Consider the following 19,146-nt stretch of genomic DNA (forward strand, 5'->3'; position numbering starts at 1 on the left):
CAACAACTTGGAGCTGATGGGCCCTGGAAAAACACACAGTTCGCCAATATTCCCCAACAGAAAAATTTAAAAAAATAATAACCACTTAAAAGAATCACCAAATTATCAAGTTGCAAATATCTTAAATCTTGCTGTGAACTAAGTCTTAGATCACATTCCCGAGACGTAACACAGGGTGATGACAGCCTCACCGCTTGTACTTCTTGTTCCTCCTTTCTTGAGTAATAATCCTTCAAGTTGGCTCCTCGATCCCAGGTAGGCCCAGGAGCACCACCACAAGAGGCCCCAAATCCAGAATTATTTTCTATTAAGGAAAAAGAAAATGATTGTTTTCTTGATGAATCATATTGTAGAAAGATCTTGAATATTTTAAAGAATATTCCTAATTTAGCTTTTGGTATTCCATAATTAGAAATCCAAAGTGTCATTTATTTGGAAAGGGCCTGACATTTCCATGAGTTGCTTGAAAAGTGTTAATTTTAAGTGTTACTTAGGAGACTGCTAATGCTAACTCCAAGGCAGGTATGCAGGGGAAGCGACCAGTAACGATCATAAATGACTGATAATCCAGCATACGTTCTCAATGTAGCTTTGTTTTTCAAGTTGTTACATATATAATAACTGATTAAATGATAAAACTGTTTCTTCGCTAAATATGATCCTGGAAGAAAGCCATCTGCTAGTGCTGGTGACGAAAATAAGAAACTGAAAAGGTATAAGAAAGTGATGAATCCTGATAAAAAAGCAGAGTAACTAAAAAGAGTTAATACTGACTAATCATTTGCTCCACTACGTTTATTATATGCTTTTTAAAAAATTCACTCCTCACAATCCTAAGCAGTAAATATGCCTGTTATTCTCATTTCATAAATACTGTATTTGAGACTTAAGTAAGTTGACCACATACACTGATTAATCTACCCTACAGAGGACACACCAATGGAAGTTTAGGTAATACACAGAATTCAGCAATGGCTGGGATCCATAAGGTAAACAAACCAGCCTACAATGTATTTGGCAGTAGTAAGTTAGAAACAAGACAGGGCAAGATATAAGACCCTTTAAACCAAAAGGTCTAGCCTGTGCAAATCTACCCAGAGATCAGGAATTAGTAAAAGCTTATGACAGCAAAGAATTAAACTATACACTTTATAAGAAGAATTACATGAGCTGGTGGTATTTGCAAATTTATGAGGGCCTTGGGATCTCTCTCAACATTAAGAGTTTACTGTAGTTATTTCTTTTTATCCGAGAGAGAGAAGTGATGACCAAGCAACACCGCATGTAACTTATTCTCAGTCAGATGCACATGTTCAAGTCCCTTACCTGCCTTGAGAGCCAGATGTGGAGGAAGAGGTCCCCCTGGGGTTGCTGGGAAACCTTCACCAGTATCTGCTGTGGCGTCAGTTGTATTGGTAAATGGGGGCAAAATGGGTGCTTCCTTCAAGTGAAAAAGACAAGGTAGTATTAACAATCTCGCCTTCACAGGGCCTAGTAAATTCTTTGATACTTAAAAGTGCTGTCCCTCCTCTCCCAATAATAACATCTGTGTTTTCAGTGATTATAAAACTATTAAATTCTCATTTCAGGCAGAAAAAGATACAAGTAGTATTACCCATAATTCTCCATCTAGAGAGTTTATATATAAATATAGTATGTACACAAATATAATTACATATAAATATAGTATGTACACAAATATAATTTTTCCACAAAAAGTAGAATCAGTTTATGCTGTATAGTTAATTTACTTTTTCCACTTAGTATCTTAATAAATACATTCAACATTCAATTAGGATTTTTTAGGAAGGAGCGTTCTACACGGCAGACATTGTTCTGGGTACTGAGGATAAAACAATGAACACAGACGTGTCTGTACTCACAGCGATATTCAAATAGCTACATTCTAATTCTGTATTCTTACAGAGCTAGACAATAATACAAGTCAAGTATGATACAATACTGTAGAGAAAAATAAAGCAAAAAAGAAAAATAGGGACTGTGAGAGATCACTATTTAAATAAAGCAAACAGGGAAAGCCACATTCCTGAGGTGACATTTGAGAAAAGACAAGAAGCAACTGAGGAGCCAACCAAGAGGGTATCTAGGAGGAGAGATTTCCAGAGGAAACAAAGTTCCAAGACAAATGCAAAATACTTTATACGTATTTTCTACTTCTTTAAATATGGATCTACATGAATTTTAATGACTTACTACTCCATTGTATGGATGTACTTATACATAAAGTATTAGGTTGGTGCAAAAGTAATTGCGGTTTAAAAGGTTAATAACTGCAAAAACCGCAATTACTTTTGCACCAACCTACAGCAATGATTTGAAAGGACTTCTGATGGAGGTGAAAGAAAAGTGCCAAAGCAGGGCTGCAGCTGAACATCAAGAAGACAAAAATCATGACTACAGAAGAAATACACAACTTGAACATGGACAACCAAGAAATGGAAACTGTTAAAAGATTTTGCTTACCTTGGGGTTCAGTCATCAATTCAAAAGAAGACCACAGCCAAGAAATCAAGAGAAGGCAGGAATGGAAGAATTAGGAAAGATCACTAAGAACAAAGATGTGTCATTAGAGATGAAGGCTAAGATCACCCACACCCTTGTGTTCCCAATTATTATGTATGAATGTGAAGTTGGACAGTGAAGGCTGATGGGAAAAAAATCATTCATCTGAAATACAGTGTCAGGGGAGAGCTCTACGGTTACCCTGGACAGCCAGAAAAATGAACAAGTGGATGGTAGACCAAATTAAGCTTGAAACATCATTGGAGGCAAAAGTGACAAAACTGAAGCTGTTCTAACTTCGGGCACAAAAGGAGAAGACAGGGTTCTTTGAAAAAGACAATACTGGGAAAAACAGAAGGCAGCAGGAAAAGAGGAAAACCAAATGTGAGATGATGAATTGACTCCATCAAAGAAGCCATAGGTATGAGTCCACAGGAGCGGAGCAGGGTTGTGAGGACAGGACATTGAGATGTCATTCATTCATAGGAGTCGCCAGGAGTCAGAGCTGACTCAACAGCAGCACACACACGAGCTATATGTAACTCAAGCGATACCATGTTGATGGGTGTTTAGATTGCAGCCAATCTTAAAAGAAATTATAAAACAACAAGGCCATAAACTCTTTGTACTTTGGCTTATTTTCTTTTACAAAAAATTTGTAAAAGTGCAATTCCTGGGTTAAAAGGTACCAACACTTTAAATAGCACAATACTCCACAGGATACTGCCCGGCACTATATATATATGGATCTGTTTTCCCACATCCTCTCCAATTCTGGGAATTATTGAAAAATTTTACATCTTTACCAGTATTCGTTTTGCATTTTGTTATAGCAACCTATTATTTTAATTTACATTTTCTTTGCCCATTACTCTATCTGGATATTCACTGTTCTCATTAATTTCTAAGAATTTAACATTTCAGTGCTATTCACTATTTGTCATACAAGTTGTAAAAAATTTGTCCATTTCCTTTTATTAATGCTACTTATTGCCCCAAAAGGTATTTTGCTAGCTTTCTGTAGTCAAATCCAGTTTCTGCCTTGTTCGTTCTCCATAAAATGGCCTTTCTGATTCTGAGACATATTCTGCATTATTTTCTAATGTACTTTGGTGGGTTTTTTTTCCCATTTTGCAGCTGGTAGTGTGCCAATTTAGTTACTGTAATCTTAAAACAATTAAAATTCTTTATTAAGAGGTGGTTGGATTGGCTAATACTTTCCACTTCAATTCTCTTTGGGTATTCTTCAGCAATTATATTTTTGCTAATTAACTTTTTTGTCTAATTCATCAAATAATATGTTAAATTTATAGTTTACTCAGGGAGAACTGACTTCCTCATAATGAACTGACTGACATCTTACAATAACTCAACTTCCCATCCAGAAACACAATATGGCTCCTACATTTTACCACGTCTTCCATTTGTCTAGACAAATTCTCCATGGATATCTTGTGTTTCTCCAAGTCTTGCCTAAACATCTTCTCCAGGATGTTTGAACAGCAAATAACCTTGGAAGACAGAGATAATATCGTACTCCGGCGTAGGTGGCAGATTTGTTTCCCAAGAAATTTGGGGACAAAGGAGAACCCATGCAAACATGAAGCTAATGCTGCCTGCTATGCCATGAGTAATAACCTCCTTTGTCTCCGACTCTGAAGGCTTGTGTCTTCTGCTGGATCTATGAAACTGTGGCAGGCTGAATTGTTAGCTGTCAAGTACGTATAGTAAAATCTGACTCTTAAGAGTTCCTGACACTATGCCACAGTAAAAACCTGTTGCATTGTTCTTACAGGTCGTATAAACCACATATTCTTAGGTTCTTTATAATTATTACTACTACAGTGAATAGGAAAATTTTCCAATTAACTTTTTAATAGTTACACCTCATTTATTTCTCTTCTTATATTACATATTTCTTTTCTTTTTATTTCATGCATTACACTGAGTAATAGTAATGACAGTGGACAGTTTGGCCTTGTTGAAATTCCCCTAGGAATTGCAGTGCATCTCAAACTATTTGCAATAAAGAACTGGCTTTGAGATTTTTCTCCTAACCCACTAGAAACAATTATTTTTGTAAAATACAGCTAAAAATCAATTGCTAGAAATATGAAGTACACATACAAAATACAAGCCCAAGTTTTCTATTAGATTCAACAAAAGTAAGATTGCTGTCACAATACTCTAGGTGTTTCTAAATGCTCACTCATTTTTATACTGACCTCACAAATTGTAACACTTTGAGCAGTTCTATTCTAGGGCTCATTTTCAGTAGTGTTTACTATTATTTTTAGATGATACTTTTAGCATGTCAATGAAGCGTTTTTCTATTCCATTTCTTAAGTACTTTATTGGTAATAAGCATTTTATTAAGTTGACCACTGAATAGCTATTTTTCTCTTATAAAATCATTGCGTGATGTAGTAAGAAAGTTTGATTACAGGGTTCTACCTCAGATGTGCCAGAGATGTCATATAAGGTATGGTATTGTGTACCATAATTACTTTTCTGAAATAAGAAAAATTCTAAATTCTCAAAGCCATGTAATGACATGGATTTTAGTTTTTTGAAAAATTAGACCTGGAATGGACTATTTTATTTATCTTTTAAAAAGAGCATTTTAAATTTTTACTTAAAACTTTTACTTTTCTTTTTGCTTTCTAATTCAGCAATTTCTGATTTTTTTCTTTATTAATTTCTTCCTCTTTTATCTGTTCTATTTTCCTGAGCTGAAAGTTATTTGTGCATTCATTTAAAAAATAAAACTACTTCTTATGTAGTAACAAAAGCATCTGAAGTCCCTTAAATAAATGACTACTCCTTTGGCTCTCTAGAGTGTTTGTTTGTTTAGGTTAATTTTTATAAGACTTTATTTGACCTAAACTGATGAAGTATGCTCCCTGGCCTTCCAATAGTTTTGATATATACTGTTACCTAAACAGTCTGTAACTGCAATTTTTAATTTACATTTAGAACCAAGTGTTCGAATTTCCAAATGTTTTTAGTACATTGTTTTGGTCCCTCTGCTACTTTCTCACATTGTCATTTTAGTTTTGCCAATACATACATCAGCATTTCTAATGCTAGGTTGGTTGATACACTGTGAACTGATGTTTGTCTCTTCTGCTTTCTTCCTTAAAGTTTATTCTGATATTAATATTTTTACTACCATTTTATTTTGCCTGATAAAGCTTTATTCATGTCATTATTTCCAGTATTTTTGATTGAAAGATTTCTTTACTGTATTCACATACAAGCAGCGCATAACAGAAAGGTGCTGGAACTGCAAGTACAGTATAGCTGAAACACAGAAAGTGAGGGAGAAAATAGGAAATGTATAGTCAGAGCACTTAATGGAAAAGATCTGAGCATGTTAAAATGATGGCAATAAAAAGACAATAGGGTATTGTTCCTGGTATGGCCAAGAAAGTTCCTAGACTGACCTTTCCATGGATAATATGAACTCTGGAGGAAAAAAATATCAAAAGACCCCCAACAACTATCTGTAGGCACTAAAAAGTGAACAAAAGCGCTAACAGATTCTGAAGAGGATTTGAAACGAGAAAGCGAGGAACAGCAAAGGTGTAACATGTTTACTAGGGCTTTTGGCCCCAGGAAAGACTGTGTGAGGCAGCTAAAACTCGAATTGAAAACCTAGTCTTTCTGACCTAACGTATCAGAGGATAAGAGTTTGGTGAAACCAAAGCTGGTAGAAAGTGAGGAGGAAATCCTGGTAAGCAAAGTGGGAGGAAACTCAAATTTGTGTATAAACTCTGCCCAAATCTCTGGTTAACCCTTGAACTACACATACACAGGACAGACTCCAAACCATTTAGTGAAGGATCAGAAAACTGAAGTGAGATTTGAGTTGTAACTCAAACGTAGTATTTACAGACTGAGTCCAACCAAATTAATTGCTTGACAATACAACAAAAGCAATAATACTCTTTGGAGGAACATTAGTCTCTATAACATAATGTTCATAATGCTCAGAATATAATCCAAGTAACTTGACATACAAAGAGGAAAAGGTGATTCAATTTCAACAGAAAATACAATCAACAGAGCCCACTCTGAGATGACCTAGATGTTAGAATTAGTAGTCAAGGATTTTAAAGCAGACATTATGCTCTATACCAATGAGATAAAGGAAATTCACGTTCATATTATGAACATATGCTTATAATGAATGAAAAAGCAAGAAATGCCACAAGGGAGAAAAAAAGCTGAAAATTCTAGAAATGAAAAAAGGAAATATATAAAATAAAAAATTCATTGGATGGATTTAAGAGCAAAATGGAGTTGACAGAGAAAAAAAGCAGTGAATTTGAAGATAATCAATAAAAATCATCCAATAGAGAGAAGGCAGGAAATAAGACAGCCTCAGGGACCTATGGGGTAACATTAAAAGGTTTAAAATACTAGGAGTCGCAGAAAAAGAAAAAAAAGAAGCAGAACAAATATTTGAAGAAATAATAGTCAAAGTTTCCCAAATTTGGCAAAACAACACATAAATTTAAAGATTCATGAACCTCAACAAGCCCCAAACAGGCTAAGTATTAGATTGGTGCAAAAGTAATTGCGGTCTTTGCAATTATTTTTAACCTTTTAAACCGCAATTACTTTTGCACCAACCTAATACAAAAGAAAACCTTACCTAGTCATATCATAGTCAAACCACAGAAACCAAATGTAAAGAAAAAAACGAAAGCAACCAAAGAAAATAACAGATTACATACAGGGGGAAATGATTTTAGTTTGACTTCCCATCAGAAAACAATGGAAGTCAATAAAACAATCTCTTAAAGAAGGAAAACGTCACCTCAGAATCCTATTATAGTGAATACATTATTCAAGAAAGAAGGTAAAATAACATTTTCCTACAAAATAAAATTAAATAGAATTGGCCTCTGGCAGACCTACACTGCAAGACAAGAAAGGAAGACGCAAAAAGGTACAGAACAGTTCATAACATGTGGAACAATTATCAGTGGTTTCAAACATTTGAAAGATATTTGCAATCTTGTTTTCACAGCCAGAAACAACCAAGCAAGATCATCTAGTCCAATATCTTCATTTTACAGATTGGCAAACTAATGTAATTAAAAATCCTATACTTATCTAGAGGTACAATATACTAGAAGGTCTCGACTTCTGGGTCAAAGCAATGAAATAAAATACACCGTGTACTTGTATTTTTGCCTTCATAATAAGCAAGGCAGCATACAAAAATTCAGTGAAAGTAAATTGTTAAAATTGGTACAGATATTTTTCTAACGGTGTTATAAAACTGAATCTTTCATTTACATCACCTAAGAGCTCTATACTTAAATCATAATGTTAATCTTTTTACAATGTCAACCATCCCTCTATTTTTGTGAAAATTCAAATTTTCATTTTTTAATTAAATGGGAAATAAAGTTTCTTTCTTAAAAACAGTACTAGAGAGGGGTCTTTGTTGCATACTTACATAATTACAATTAAAATAAAGATGGTATCAAAACAGGAATATTTCATTGCATTTTCTCTGCTATATAAGGAAGTATCAATGGGAACAAACATTGTGTCTTAAAATGTTACCAATTTTTATATTCTGTTTAAAATGTTATCTTTGGAAGTACACAGAACACAAGCTCTGAAAAATCAGTTTATGAATGAATGAAATACAGAAAACCGTTAAGAAATACAGATTAAAAGAATTTCCCAAACCCACAAGTTAGGTACACGATAAAAAATCAAATTAAATCTTCAGGAACTCATCCCAGTGCTGAGAAAATACGATGCTAAGGTTCATTAAGGACACATTAATATATTTGAAAACAACACTGAAAAATGATCACCCTGAGTCTCCATACATTTTGGGTTAGCACAACCTTATAACACACCTCAAGTGCTTGGCCGTAAGTACTTACCCCACTAGATGGGACTTCTTCACTCTTTACTTCATTTATTCGAACCAAATAGTTAACAAAGTCTCTGGCAGCGTTACTCTGTGCATCTTTCTTATTGGTAGAGTTGCCCATGCCAATGTAATTATATCCTTCTACTCGAACCTAACAGTAAAGAAAAGGTTACTGAGATCCTAGGTAATTTTGGGGCTTAAAAAAGTGTGTAATTCAATAGTCCCTTATTGGAGATATGCTCTATAAACACACTGAAAATAACCACCTAAGAGAATTCATGGACTGGCTGTCTTATGAAAAAGCTTGAACTGTGTTGTCTAGTAATAAACTAATCCAAAAATAAGAATATTAATTTATATACTCAGATATTCTCATCTCATGTAACAGAATGTTCCACATTAAAATCTGATTTTAACACCCAAGAACAAGCTAAGCTCTCCATTTGTATTTATTTTAAGCACTCAGACTTAAAGCAATCAAGAACTGCTCTACTTTCTATAGGAATTAGTAAAACTGCTAACAGCTGATCCAACTTTTCTAATCTGCACACAGGTACTACGGAAACTGAAGAAGATACATGCTCTAATTGGAATAATTTACCTATCAGATTGTTTTAAAAGTAATGCTCACTTAAAAATAATGTATAATGATACAGAATAGCAGTCAAGTGACAACAAAGAACACAATCCAACCTGCAAAGCATTAACATTCCCAAATAGAAAACATTGTTCTTTTAAGACCAAAATAAGCCTCAAAAATCACAAACATAAGCTGTATTTTTTAGTACCTCACACATGAATTTCTGCCTGTTTTTGTTCCCCACTGCTCTAATTTCATAATTTGGAGACATCTTCCTTTTGCCACACCAGGCATGCAAAAAATTTTTAATATCACCCATGATTCACGTGTCTTCTTCAGATCTAAGAAAACAAAAATTAGTTAAAAACACATTATTTATAAGAGTAAACACTAGAAATTACCAAGCTAGAAATAATCAATTGGAATTTACTGAAAATCTAAGTACAGGATATTCTATCACACTGCTATTAAAATTGCCTATGAAGAAATTTTAATGATATAATTAGAAAGTTGATAACGTGTTACAAGAAAAGGCAGATACAAAAGTACGATTTGAACTACATAAAAAGTATATATGCACAAATCAAGCCTGGAAAAGAAATATCTCCCAAAATGGTTATCTTTGGATGACTACTAGTGACTTTTACCTTTTCTTAAAAAAATTTTGTCTCAATGTCTCAGTTTTTACAATAGGCACCTTATGTGCTTTAACTCATTTAATCCTAACAATGGTAGATAACACTATATAGCAGATACTATTATCGCCTTTTTACAAAGGAAGAAACTAGAGCACAGTTTTCAAGTAACTGTGGAATGCTAAATTCAAACCCAAACTATTTATTATATTAAGAAATGATCATCCATCATTTTGTGTAGACATCCAATAGTTTCTTTTCATTATCATTATGTCTCAAAATTGTAGTCCAAACACTTTAAGTATTCAACACTTGAACTGAAAACAGTACTCTATTAACTTAAGTATTCTGTACAAAACTCCTTTAGTCCTTGTTATTTATTAAAATTGGAAGATATTAAGTTTTCTTGAAATACAACATACCATACTTACTTGTTGGCACTCTCTCTCAACTCCCAGGTTAATAAGATACCAAAAATTATGAAGACTGTAAGTCTAAAATATGGGTCTAAATTATAAGATATCTGAGACTAAATTTAGAACCAGAGAAAACATGTTATGAATTTACTTTGCTTTGAAAAGAAACCCCATTACTAACATCAAACTTTTGTCTTCCATTAATGTGTAGTGCATCTTGTTAGCACCTAAATCTAATGTCATCAAACTGGACCCTAGCATAAACCTGTTTATCCTGGAGTGACAGACTAACCCTGGGGCCACCCGATCAATGGAAAAGCTGTGGAAAACTGAAGATACCTATCTCTAAATTCCACCCCTGAATAATTAAAAAAAACAACACACACACACAAGCCTTCAGGGTGAATAACATTAAATATGAAGGACTACACTATCAAATTTCTTCCTGCCTAGGTATGTAGTCTCATCTAACTCCGTAACATTCACTATCATTTATATGCTAATGATGCCCAAATATATATTGAAAATTCAGTCCTTTCTCGTTAAGCTCCAAAACCAAGTTCCTCTAAACGCAGCACTAATATACTAACTCTTCGCAATGCTACCTTGGCATCTCCATCAAAACAGAGCTTTAAATGTCCTTCCCAAACGTGTTCCCCTCTCCCTAAACGGCACCACCGTCCACGAGGGTATTCACGGCACAGCTGCTTGCGCGTCCCCCACGCAGGTCCTCCGGAGCTATCCGCGTGGAGCCTTTCCCTACGAGCCAGACAGCATCCGTGCGGAACACCACCTACAGGAACTGTTGTCCTTAACCCTTCCAACAACTGTAGAAAGCTTTATTATTGCTGTGCCCACTTTCCCGGGGAGTAAGCTGTAAAGATGATGCGCCCTGGAAGACGAGAGTCCCTAGAGCTGCGAGACCCAGAAGGCCGCGCCTCCTCCGCAATGCCGCCCCCATCCCTCCGTCTCCGCGCGGGTCCCCGCCCCCACGACTGCCCCCCGGAGTCGAGCCGCGGCGCCCCGAACGCGTCCCCCGTGGGCACTCCGGCCACGCCCCCTCCGCGCTCCCGCCCATCACGTGGCCCGTCGGCGTCCCCCCCCCCCCCAGTCCCCGCCCGGAGGCGCTCACCGACCCCCGCACCTGCGCAGGCCCGATGGCGCGCAGGCCCGGCCCCGAAGCGCCTCCCCGCCCGCCCTCGCTCAAGCAGCGCCCCCTTCCCAGAGCTCTGCACCGACACCCGCACTCGTTTGTTTTCCCGCTACCTCCGACGCCCACGACGGTCCAGGACCCGGCTTCCCTCGGGGTCGGCGGCCGGAACGACTACAGGGCGGGCCCGGGGCGCGGGGGGCGTCCGGCGGGCCCACCGGCAGCCCCTTCCCCCACCGCGCTGAGCGGACACAGCGCCGCGTCGCACGCCGGCCGCAGGAAGGGGCTTTGGCTGCTTCCAAGACTGGAAACTGCCCGGCGAGAGGCGTGGGGGGCCGTGGCCCCGCAGGCGCGGCGAGCACGCACCCCTCCACCCGGGACCCCGCACGGCGGCTCGCCCTTTCCCCCACCCGCCCCCGCCGCCCGCGCTTCACCACCAAGCCCCGCGGCCCCACGCCGCGCCCACGGGCAGTAAGGAAGTTTTCCCCTACCAGCCTGCCTGCTGCCCGAGAGCACAACCCTCCCGGGACCGTCCGTGGCTCCGGCCTTCCGCGCACACACCCGGCAAGCGCACCGCAACTTGCAAGGAGGCGGCGGCAAAATGGCTTCGACGGCGGCGCCAGGGGGCGGGGCCCGGGCGCGTACGCAGGCGCAGCAAGAGAGCTTGGGGCGGAGGATGCCCCGAGGGAGGGGCGGGGCCGCGGCGCGGAGCGTCCTGTCGCCTGGGAGATCCCGCGCGCCTCGCCTGCGCCGCCGCAGCCCGCTCCTTCCGGGAGCGTGCTGGCCGCTTTTCAACGTTTTTGGGAGTTGGGGTCCTGTGCTGTTTTGATGCAGCAAATGGTTCCGCAACTTTTGTCACAGAGACAGACCCCTAGCAGATGAGGTGCCCTTCGAAGTCAGAACTGGAAATCTTCAGTGCTCCGTTTATAGGGTTGTGGTGATGATGAAAGGAGATGGCATATGAAGGGCGCTGGCTTAGTTCCGCACTTGGCACGGAATCGGTGTTCAATAGGTGTTATATTTGTGATTCAGACACTCTAAGTCGGACGTCTCCTGATAAAGGAGTAAGCTCAGCAAAGGCAGGAACCCTGCCTGCCTGGCTCAGGCCACTGGTCACAGTGCTGGGTACATCGTTAAGTGCGCGGTAAAAACTAATGAATGGGGGGTGGGGGGGAGGGAGATGAGGGTAAAGGGGATCAAATGTATGGTGATGGAAGGAGAACTGACTCTGGGTGGTGAACACACAATGGGATTTATAGATGATGTAATACGGACTTGTACACCTGAAATTATGTAATTTCTTTTAACAATTGTCACCCCAATAAATTTAAAAAACAAAACAAAACTAATGCATGGTTAGAAACTGCAAAGTTGTTTTGTCCTAAACTGGAGAGCCTTTTGTCTTCAGAGCTTTGGGAATAGTTTGTATCCTTATCTATGGAAGTAGTCACTGTTAAATGTTTGAACTCTAGTGCTTCCCGTGAAAGCAATACAAAATATTTCAAGTTGGGGTTGTTCAAGAGAATCCAGACCAATCAAGTTAACCTGGGCCCATCATACTTACCCATCCTTATTTTTCACCTCTTTCATTACATTTTTTTTCTTAACTATTCTAGCTCTTGGTGATCAATCCCTTTAGATCTGTTTCTCCTACAATCCAAATAACACGGTTTAGCATTTACTCATTCTTTTATTTTCTCTCTTCAATGAAGAGTAAAATCATTCAGGGAAAGACATTAATCCTCTGTTTCTCTGTATTTTTCACGGTGCTTAACTATCAGGTACCTGATAGTTAATTATGATAAGAGACACTCAACTAGCGTAAATAGATTGCAAGTATTTAAAATGTCAACATATTAAGTATTGATAGAAACAAATTTTTTTTTTTTTTTTTTTTTTTAACTAAAGCACATTTATTTGTTTTTCACCAAGACTTTAACTTGAGGACATAACTAAACTGTGTCACCACCCCCACTCCAACTTGAAGAAGGGCTGTTAGTACAGTGAATGTTATAAAGCAGGCATGAACAGTTTTTGAAGGACTGGAACAAACATTACCTGACAAAGAACAAATTCCATCTAAATAATCATAAAAATGTTTAAGTAAAAAAAAAAGAAAAAAAAGGGGGGGGGTTGGTGGGGGTTTCAGATTGAACCAGATCCTCACATTTCATCTAACACATTTATCCTGGGCTAGAGTGTACCAAAATGGAAACAGGATTCCTATAATACAGAACTTCCACTACAGCACGCTGTACACACCTGTGTTCCAAACCCACCCCCAGCCCCTTAATGCTTCCAACACAACTATTTCCCAGCCTGTTGAGCCTGCCGACGAAGGAGCACGTAGATCTTCTCTTTAATCCAGTCTTTGTTATAAGGCTGGTATGTCTGGGTATCAGCTCGGTAAACAAGGCAGCTGAGGTCTGCCAGATCATCAATAAAATCAAACAACTGTCTGATATCATATGTGATAGAGGGGCTGTTGGGATTCATTCTCTTCAGATGTTCTTCATACATTTTACAAACGCCTTCCATGCATTCATTCACAGATTCGTAGTCCGCGTAAGTTCTTCCTTCTGGCCTCTTGGTCGGCTGTACCAGCAAAATGGTGTGAGACATCGCGCCAAACTCTTTCGCGAAAGCCCGATAGAAACAAAATTTGCAGAGGTGGATCTTTAGCTTCCATGGATTATGGAGAATTTTATTAACTTTATTAAGTTGGTTCCTTGCACCCCAGACCTAGAGTCCCTAGTGGATTGGTTGCCATGACTGGCATTATCTTTTTAAGTTTCCTTTAGCAATTAGCACCCTCTAAGATCTACTTTAACATTTGCAGATGAAGCTTCAAAACATGCACCCTTTTCTCTTCTATGCCTCTTTGATCTGTTGTTCCTCTAAAATGACTTAGCAAAATGCTCTCTCATGGTGCTAGTCACTGCTCTAAAGTGTAAATTTCCATTTCAGTTCTTGCCTTGGGTTTCAAATCATTTTCAACTTTATTTTGCCAGCTATCAGTTCAAAGGTTTGGCGGTGATGTAATGTTTCTCTCTATCGTATAAAGAACTTATACTGACTGCCTTGGAAAGCTGCGAAAACTAATAACTAACACTTCACTGAACTTACGATGTGCCAGGCACTATTCTCTTCTTTTTTTTCTTTTTTTTATACGCAAGCATTCCATTGGAGGTCATTCATGTGTATTACTTTTCTGTATCCACTGTACCAGTTTCTCCTGAACCATTTATCTACAAGCTCTATGGCTACCTGTACAGAAATTTATTCAAGTTCATTGGACTTGGCAATTTGCTTTGTTCCACTCTTACAGTTATATTTGTTTTCTCTGCCTTTATTCTATAGAAATTAGTTTAACTTTCGTTTACAGTTTGTCTTGCTTCTTATGTGATCATTGAAACACCTTATTCTCACTGGCTTTTATGGTTCCCATATTAAGGTGTTTATTTCCCCATTCATTTATATATTTAAACATTTTGTTGCCTGCTTTATACCAGCTTTCACTGATACTAATATATTTCTATAAGGTTATGGGATTTTACTTTTTTTCAGTATGAATTCAATAGTTTCGCATATCCAGAACTTGTAATTTCCTGTTGGATAATAGTATAGAATGTACTGTATTTGCATGAATAAACAAAATGTTTCCTTCTGCAAACTACATTAGAAAAGCTTTCAATAATGGTAAATGAGTTATACTCACCAATTAAGAAAAAATGACTCTCAGATTGGAACACATAGCAAAATATACATTTGCTGTATTTAAAAGAGACTTCTAAAGTGAAAGATTCCACAGCTTGGGGGGAAAAAAAATGGAGATGCCCTAAGTAAGCTACCACTGAAAAATAACAAATATTGAATACAGTTTGAAAAAAAAAAAAGCATTGCTGTGCTGCCAAGAAAGTAAGAAAATGCTATACAGGTAAACAAAACTGAAGTGAAAAAATAAATCCAAAGAGGCAAGGAAATCCTGATTTAAGCACCTACCCTGAGAGAGTCCCTGCTGATCCCTGATGAACTTGAGCTTCCTTTTACTAAAAGCTGCAGGGGGCTTAGGAGAAAAGAGACAAAGCGTACAGGCCTCCCACCCAGGCTGAGGAGATCCACACATAAAGCCAGAACTCAACACCTTCAGTGAAAAGTGAACAATAGCAACAATAAAACAAAAACAAACCCCCCAAAACAACAAACCCAGAAGAGGAGCATATTCAGGAAACGTGTGTTACAAACTAGATGCTGGGTAGAGGGTGAAAAGACTATAGCATTGTGTTGGATGAAATATTTCACATCACTTTAGTTTTAATATTAAAAGCTAAATTCAAAGATAACAGTAAGTTCACAATATGCAAAAATTTTAGTAAACTACTGCTATATAATACTCGTTCATTTCTAAGGAGTTGGATATTACAATATACAGAGCTCAATTCAGCCCTGGTCTTTTTCTTTTTCTTTTTTTTTAATGAAAGCTGTTTTATTTATTTATTTTTTTAAGGGGGGCACAGCTCACAGTGGTCCATGCGGGGATCAAACCGGCAACTTTGGTGTTAATAGCACCACCACGCTCTTACCAACTGAGCTAACAGGCCACCCCACAGGTCATTTTGATTTAATGATTATATTTCTCTTTGCGTTCATAAAATCTCATTAACTATCTTAAAAGTTCTCCAAGCACTGATTTTAGAAGATTAAAAACAGAGTTATTTGCTTTGTGGATACCCAAGATTTATCTTCATTGAAAAAATAATTTGGCTTTAGTATCATTAAGTAAAGATATGTCATCCGCACAACCAATGACTAACAAAAACTCACTTTTGTTCTTTCAGGAAATTAACAGCTATAAAGAAATAAGTTTCATTGAGATACAATATAAGTTCACATAAGCCATTATAGTCCAGTTTATTATTCAGATACCTTACTCCTGAAGGAGAAAGAAATCTGAGAAAACAGTGCATGTCATTCCTGAGCAAAAAGAGGAGTGAGGAGATATAAATATAATGACTCTTAACTAGCTGATCACTTAAAGAGACGGTTAGCAAAGATAATTGAATTCACTGATAATTTCAAATTCTCATTTTAAAAAGTTTTCTTTATAGTTTTAAAAGATAAAAAATAAAGAGAATTGATATGAATTTCAAATTCTCCTCCTCTACCAATGAGCAGACTAACTAAAGAAGAAACAAAAACAAAAACCCTAGGTAATTAATAGACTGGACAGTCAAAGTTAAAATCACTAAGGGTTGACTGTCAGTACACTTTGTTACAAGAAAACAAACACCAGGGTTTGGTAGAAGGGAGATTAAACAGCCAGTGATAAATTACAGAGAAAGAAAAGAGTAAAGAAGGTGTACAGGGAAAGCTAAAGTCAGATCTTTGGGTCCACCCCAAACCTATCACTGAAGAAAAGTGACTGCTTTAAAGTGTGATGGGAAATAACACTAGCCCCTGGGCTCACTGCAGAAGGGACAGTGGCCTTCACTTCCCATAATTCAGGATACTATAGGGAAGACACTTCCTTCTAGTGGGGAAAGGGGAAGTTTGTGGTGCCGGCAGAACTCTGGTTCTTTGAAACTTTGAGCTTTAAGAAGTTCTCATAAAGCAACAAGTGGAGACTTGAATTATTTTTGGAAGGCCTTGCCTTTGTTAATATGAGAACCACCCTAATGGACCCCTTCGTTAGAGGAACTGATGCCAGTCTTCACCTAATCCAATGTTTTGGGGGAAACCTGATCTAAAAGCAAGCGTTCTAGAGTTAGACTGAGCAGCCAAGTGAGCTGTGCTTAGCTGAGGCATGTCATAATTTGTCATTAAAGTTACCATACCTGCCTAAATAGCTCAGAGTAGGCCGAGATTCCAAATGAATATTTATTAAAATTAAAGTACATTACAGTGGTTTAAAATTAGAAAACTTTAAAATAGGATTAAGAACCAGAAATCAAGATAGTGGGAGCCCCCAAAAGCACATAGAATTAATCAATTACAAGTTTCTTCTTGATTCCATTACATCCATATAAGCAGACGTTTCTCCACAAAGATTTTGTGAAATATTGAATGACTTAGAGCTCATTACTCCTTGTATTAATAGAAGTTTTGCCCCTTTGAAAATAAAACTTCTGTAGGATCGTAGTTAAGGACTTAAATACTTGTAGATTGATGTGAGATTTCATTTGCTAGGAAAGCGTTTAGTTCAAGCTCATTGAAAAAGTCCTTGAGAAATGAATGCACTATTCAAGGTGGATTATATCTCAATGCACACACCCTGATTTGATAGAGAGGCATTAGCTACAGGTATCCAAGTTTCCATCCTTTAAATCAGTGAAAGAAAGGAAACCCAGGCTCTTCAGTTTAGCTTCTGCATTTTCAATGAACTCCCTGGAGGCTTTCTGCAGTGGAAGCCGGGGTGGGCCCATTGGAATCCCAGACACCAGAGTCATGATGGCTTTGGTCTGGGACACTCCAAAACCTAGAAAGGAAAAATAAATGAGGAAACGTGACTGGGACTGTCCACTTCACCACAAACACCCCAAAGAAGGGATTTTACAGTGACTACCGCGATAGCATTAGGTAGACTAAAAGATGGGAACATTTCTAGTCAATATGGCAGACTGAGCAGCCAAAGGGGATCCCTTTTCCTACTTCAAATACATAGAAATGCTGGAAAAGTTTTAGCCACTTGACAAATTGTCAAACAAAACAGAGTAAGACTCAAAGTCAACTGAAAAGTAAGGAGGGACCAAGGTCACAGGAATATAGAGGTCAGTGTGGTGATGAGGTGCTAAAACGGAATGGTCCACGAAAGTGATCTGATTCAAGGATATACCGCGTTTCCCGGAAAATAAGACCTAACAGGACCATCAGCTCTAATGCGTCTTTTGGAGCACAAATCAATATAAGACCGGCATTCCATTATATTATATTATATTATATTATATTATATTATATTATATTATATTATATTATATTATCATCTTATCTTATCTTATATTATATTATAAGACCGAGTCTTATATTGATTTTTGCTCCAAAAGACACAGTAGAGCTGATGGTCCAGCTAGGTCTTATTTTCGGGGAAACATGGTAAAGAACAAGAAGATTTGAAAGGAAAGCCAGAAAGAAATACTGGAAATGAAAAATATATCACCAGTGAAACTAAATAGTAGAAAATATAGCTAAAGATAGAGGTAGTGATTTTGAAGGTAGATCTCAGGAAATAATCCAGAATACAGCACAGATATAAATACAGAGGGTGCCAAAAAAATGTATGCACATTTTAAAAAAGGAGAAAACTGTGTTAAAATTGTAATAAGATATACCGATAACAAAAGAGGAATACAAGTCATGTTTGACTTCTGCACTTACAAGAGGTGCTCAAAGTGGTTACCATCAGCGTAATTTTAATACAGATTTTTTTCCTTTCTTAAAATGTGTATACGTTTTTTTGGCACCATGTGTGTGTGTGTGTGTGTGTGTGTGTGTGTGTGTGTACTGCGGGGGTGCCAAAAAATGTATACAAGTGGACACTTTGGTCAGTGTTGCTCAAGCAGTAGTTCATAATCAGAAGTGTCTGGACACTGATGGTAACCACTTTGAACACCTCTTGTAACTGCAGAAATCAAACATGACTTATATAGTTACAATAGCAATTGAGCATTGGGAAAAAAAATACTATCATCATTAAATACATACAATATATTTGATGAATGTAAAATGGCCCTCAAAGGCTTATTATCAACGGTCAAATAGGGAGCTACCTTCTTGGTAAGACTACAAGTTTATTTAGATAAGTTTCTCTCTGACTAAACCATGAAAACTCCAACTTCCAAGAAAGTTTGAAATGAGTTCTTTAACGATACGTTCTTTTACAGCATAAACACTGTCTTCAAGAGTCCCCTTTTAAAATACAAATATTCTGGCAAAAGAGTTAA

At 37.8% G+C, this 19,146-nt stretch overlaps 3 protein-coding genes across 10 annotated transcripts in view; all 3 read right to left on the bottom strand.

The window, feature by feature from the left end:
* The window catches only part of DHX9 (DExH-box helicase 9), a 46,554-nt gene extending 34,724 nt beyond the window's left edge, over positions 1 to 11,830 (bottom strand). Inside the window, exons 1-5 of one of the 2 annotated variants that reach the window (XM_081026698.1) lie at positions 11,701 to 11,830; positions 9,217 to 9,349; positions 8,439 to 8,579; positions 1,327 to 1,441; positions 192 to 304 (exon numbers count right to left, since the gene is read on the bottom strand). In XM_081026698.1, the coding sequence (XP_080882824.1) occupies positions 192 to 304; positions 1,327 to 1,441; positions 8,439 to 8,579; positions 9,217 to 9,327 (480 nt within the window). In that variant the 5' untranslated portion in view covers positions 9,328 to 9,349; positions 11,701 to 11,830. Of the gene's footprint in view, positions 1 to 191; positions 305 to 1,326; positions 1,442 to 8,438; positions 8,580 to 9,216; positions 9,350 to 10,074; positions 10,424 to 11,700 lie in introns of those variants that run through there. The other variant, XM_081026699.1, reaches the window with a different exon arrangement.
* A 1,296-nt stretch (positions 11,831 to 13,126) lies between these two features.
* Positions 13,127 to 13,875, bottom strand: LOC308487349 (enhancer of rudimentary homolog). Its single transcript, XM_081025432.1, has one exon. It carries the CDS (start codon positions 13,829 to 13,831, stop codon positions 13,517 to 13,519), a length of 315 nt encoding a protein of 104 aa, XP_080881558.1. The 5' UTR covers positions 13,832 to 13,875; the 3' UTR covers positions 13,127 to 13,516.
* Positions 13,876 to 15,508: 1,633 nt separating this feature from the next.
* NPL (N-acetylneuraminate pyruvate lyase) overlaps positions 15,509 to 19,146 on the bottom strand; it is a 30,146-nt gene continuing 26,508 nt past the window's right edge. For 4 of the 7 annotated variants that reach the window (XM_081024831.1, XM_081024830.1, XM_081024825.1 and 1 more), the window contains one exon: positions 16,104 to 17,684. In XM_081024831.1, the coding sequence (XP_080880957.1) occupies positions 17,500 to 17,684 (185 nt within the window). In that variant the 3' untranslated portion in view covers positions 16,104 to 17,499. Of the gene's footprint in view, positions 17,685 to 19,146 lie in introns of all 7 variants that reach the window. The other 3 variants (XM_081024829.1, XM_081024828.1, XM_081024827.1) reach the window with 1 other exon arrangement.

The sequence above is a fragment of the Rhinolophus hipposideros genome, assembly GCF_964194185.1.
Source record: "Rhinolophus hipposideros genome assembly, chromosome: 19".
Classification (NCBI taxonomy): domain Eukaryota; kingdom Metazoa; phylum Chordata; class Mammalia; order Chiroptera; family Rhinolophidae; genus Rhinolophus; species Rhinolophus hipposideros.

What these genes read in the sequence shown, in the direction of transcription:
- LOC308487349 (XM_081025432.1), bottom strand. Translation starts at nt 13,831, where the DNA reads ATGTCTCACACCATTTTGCTGGTACAGCCGACCAAGAGGCCAGAAGGA.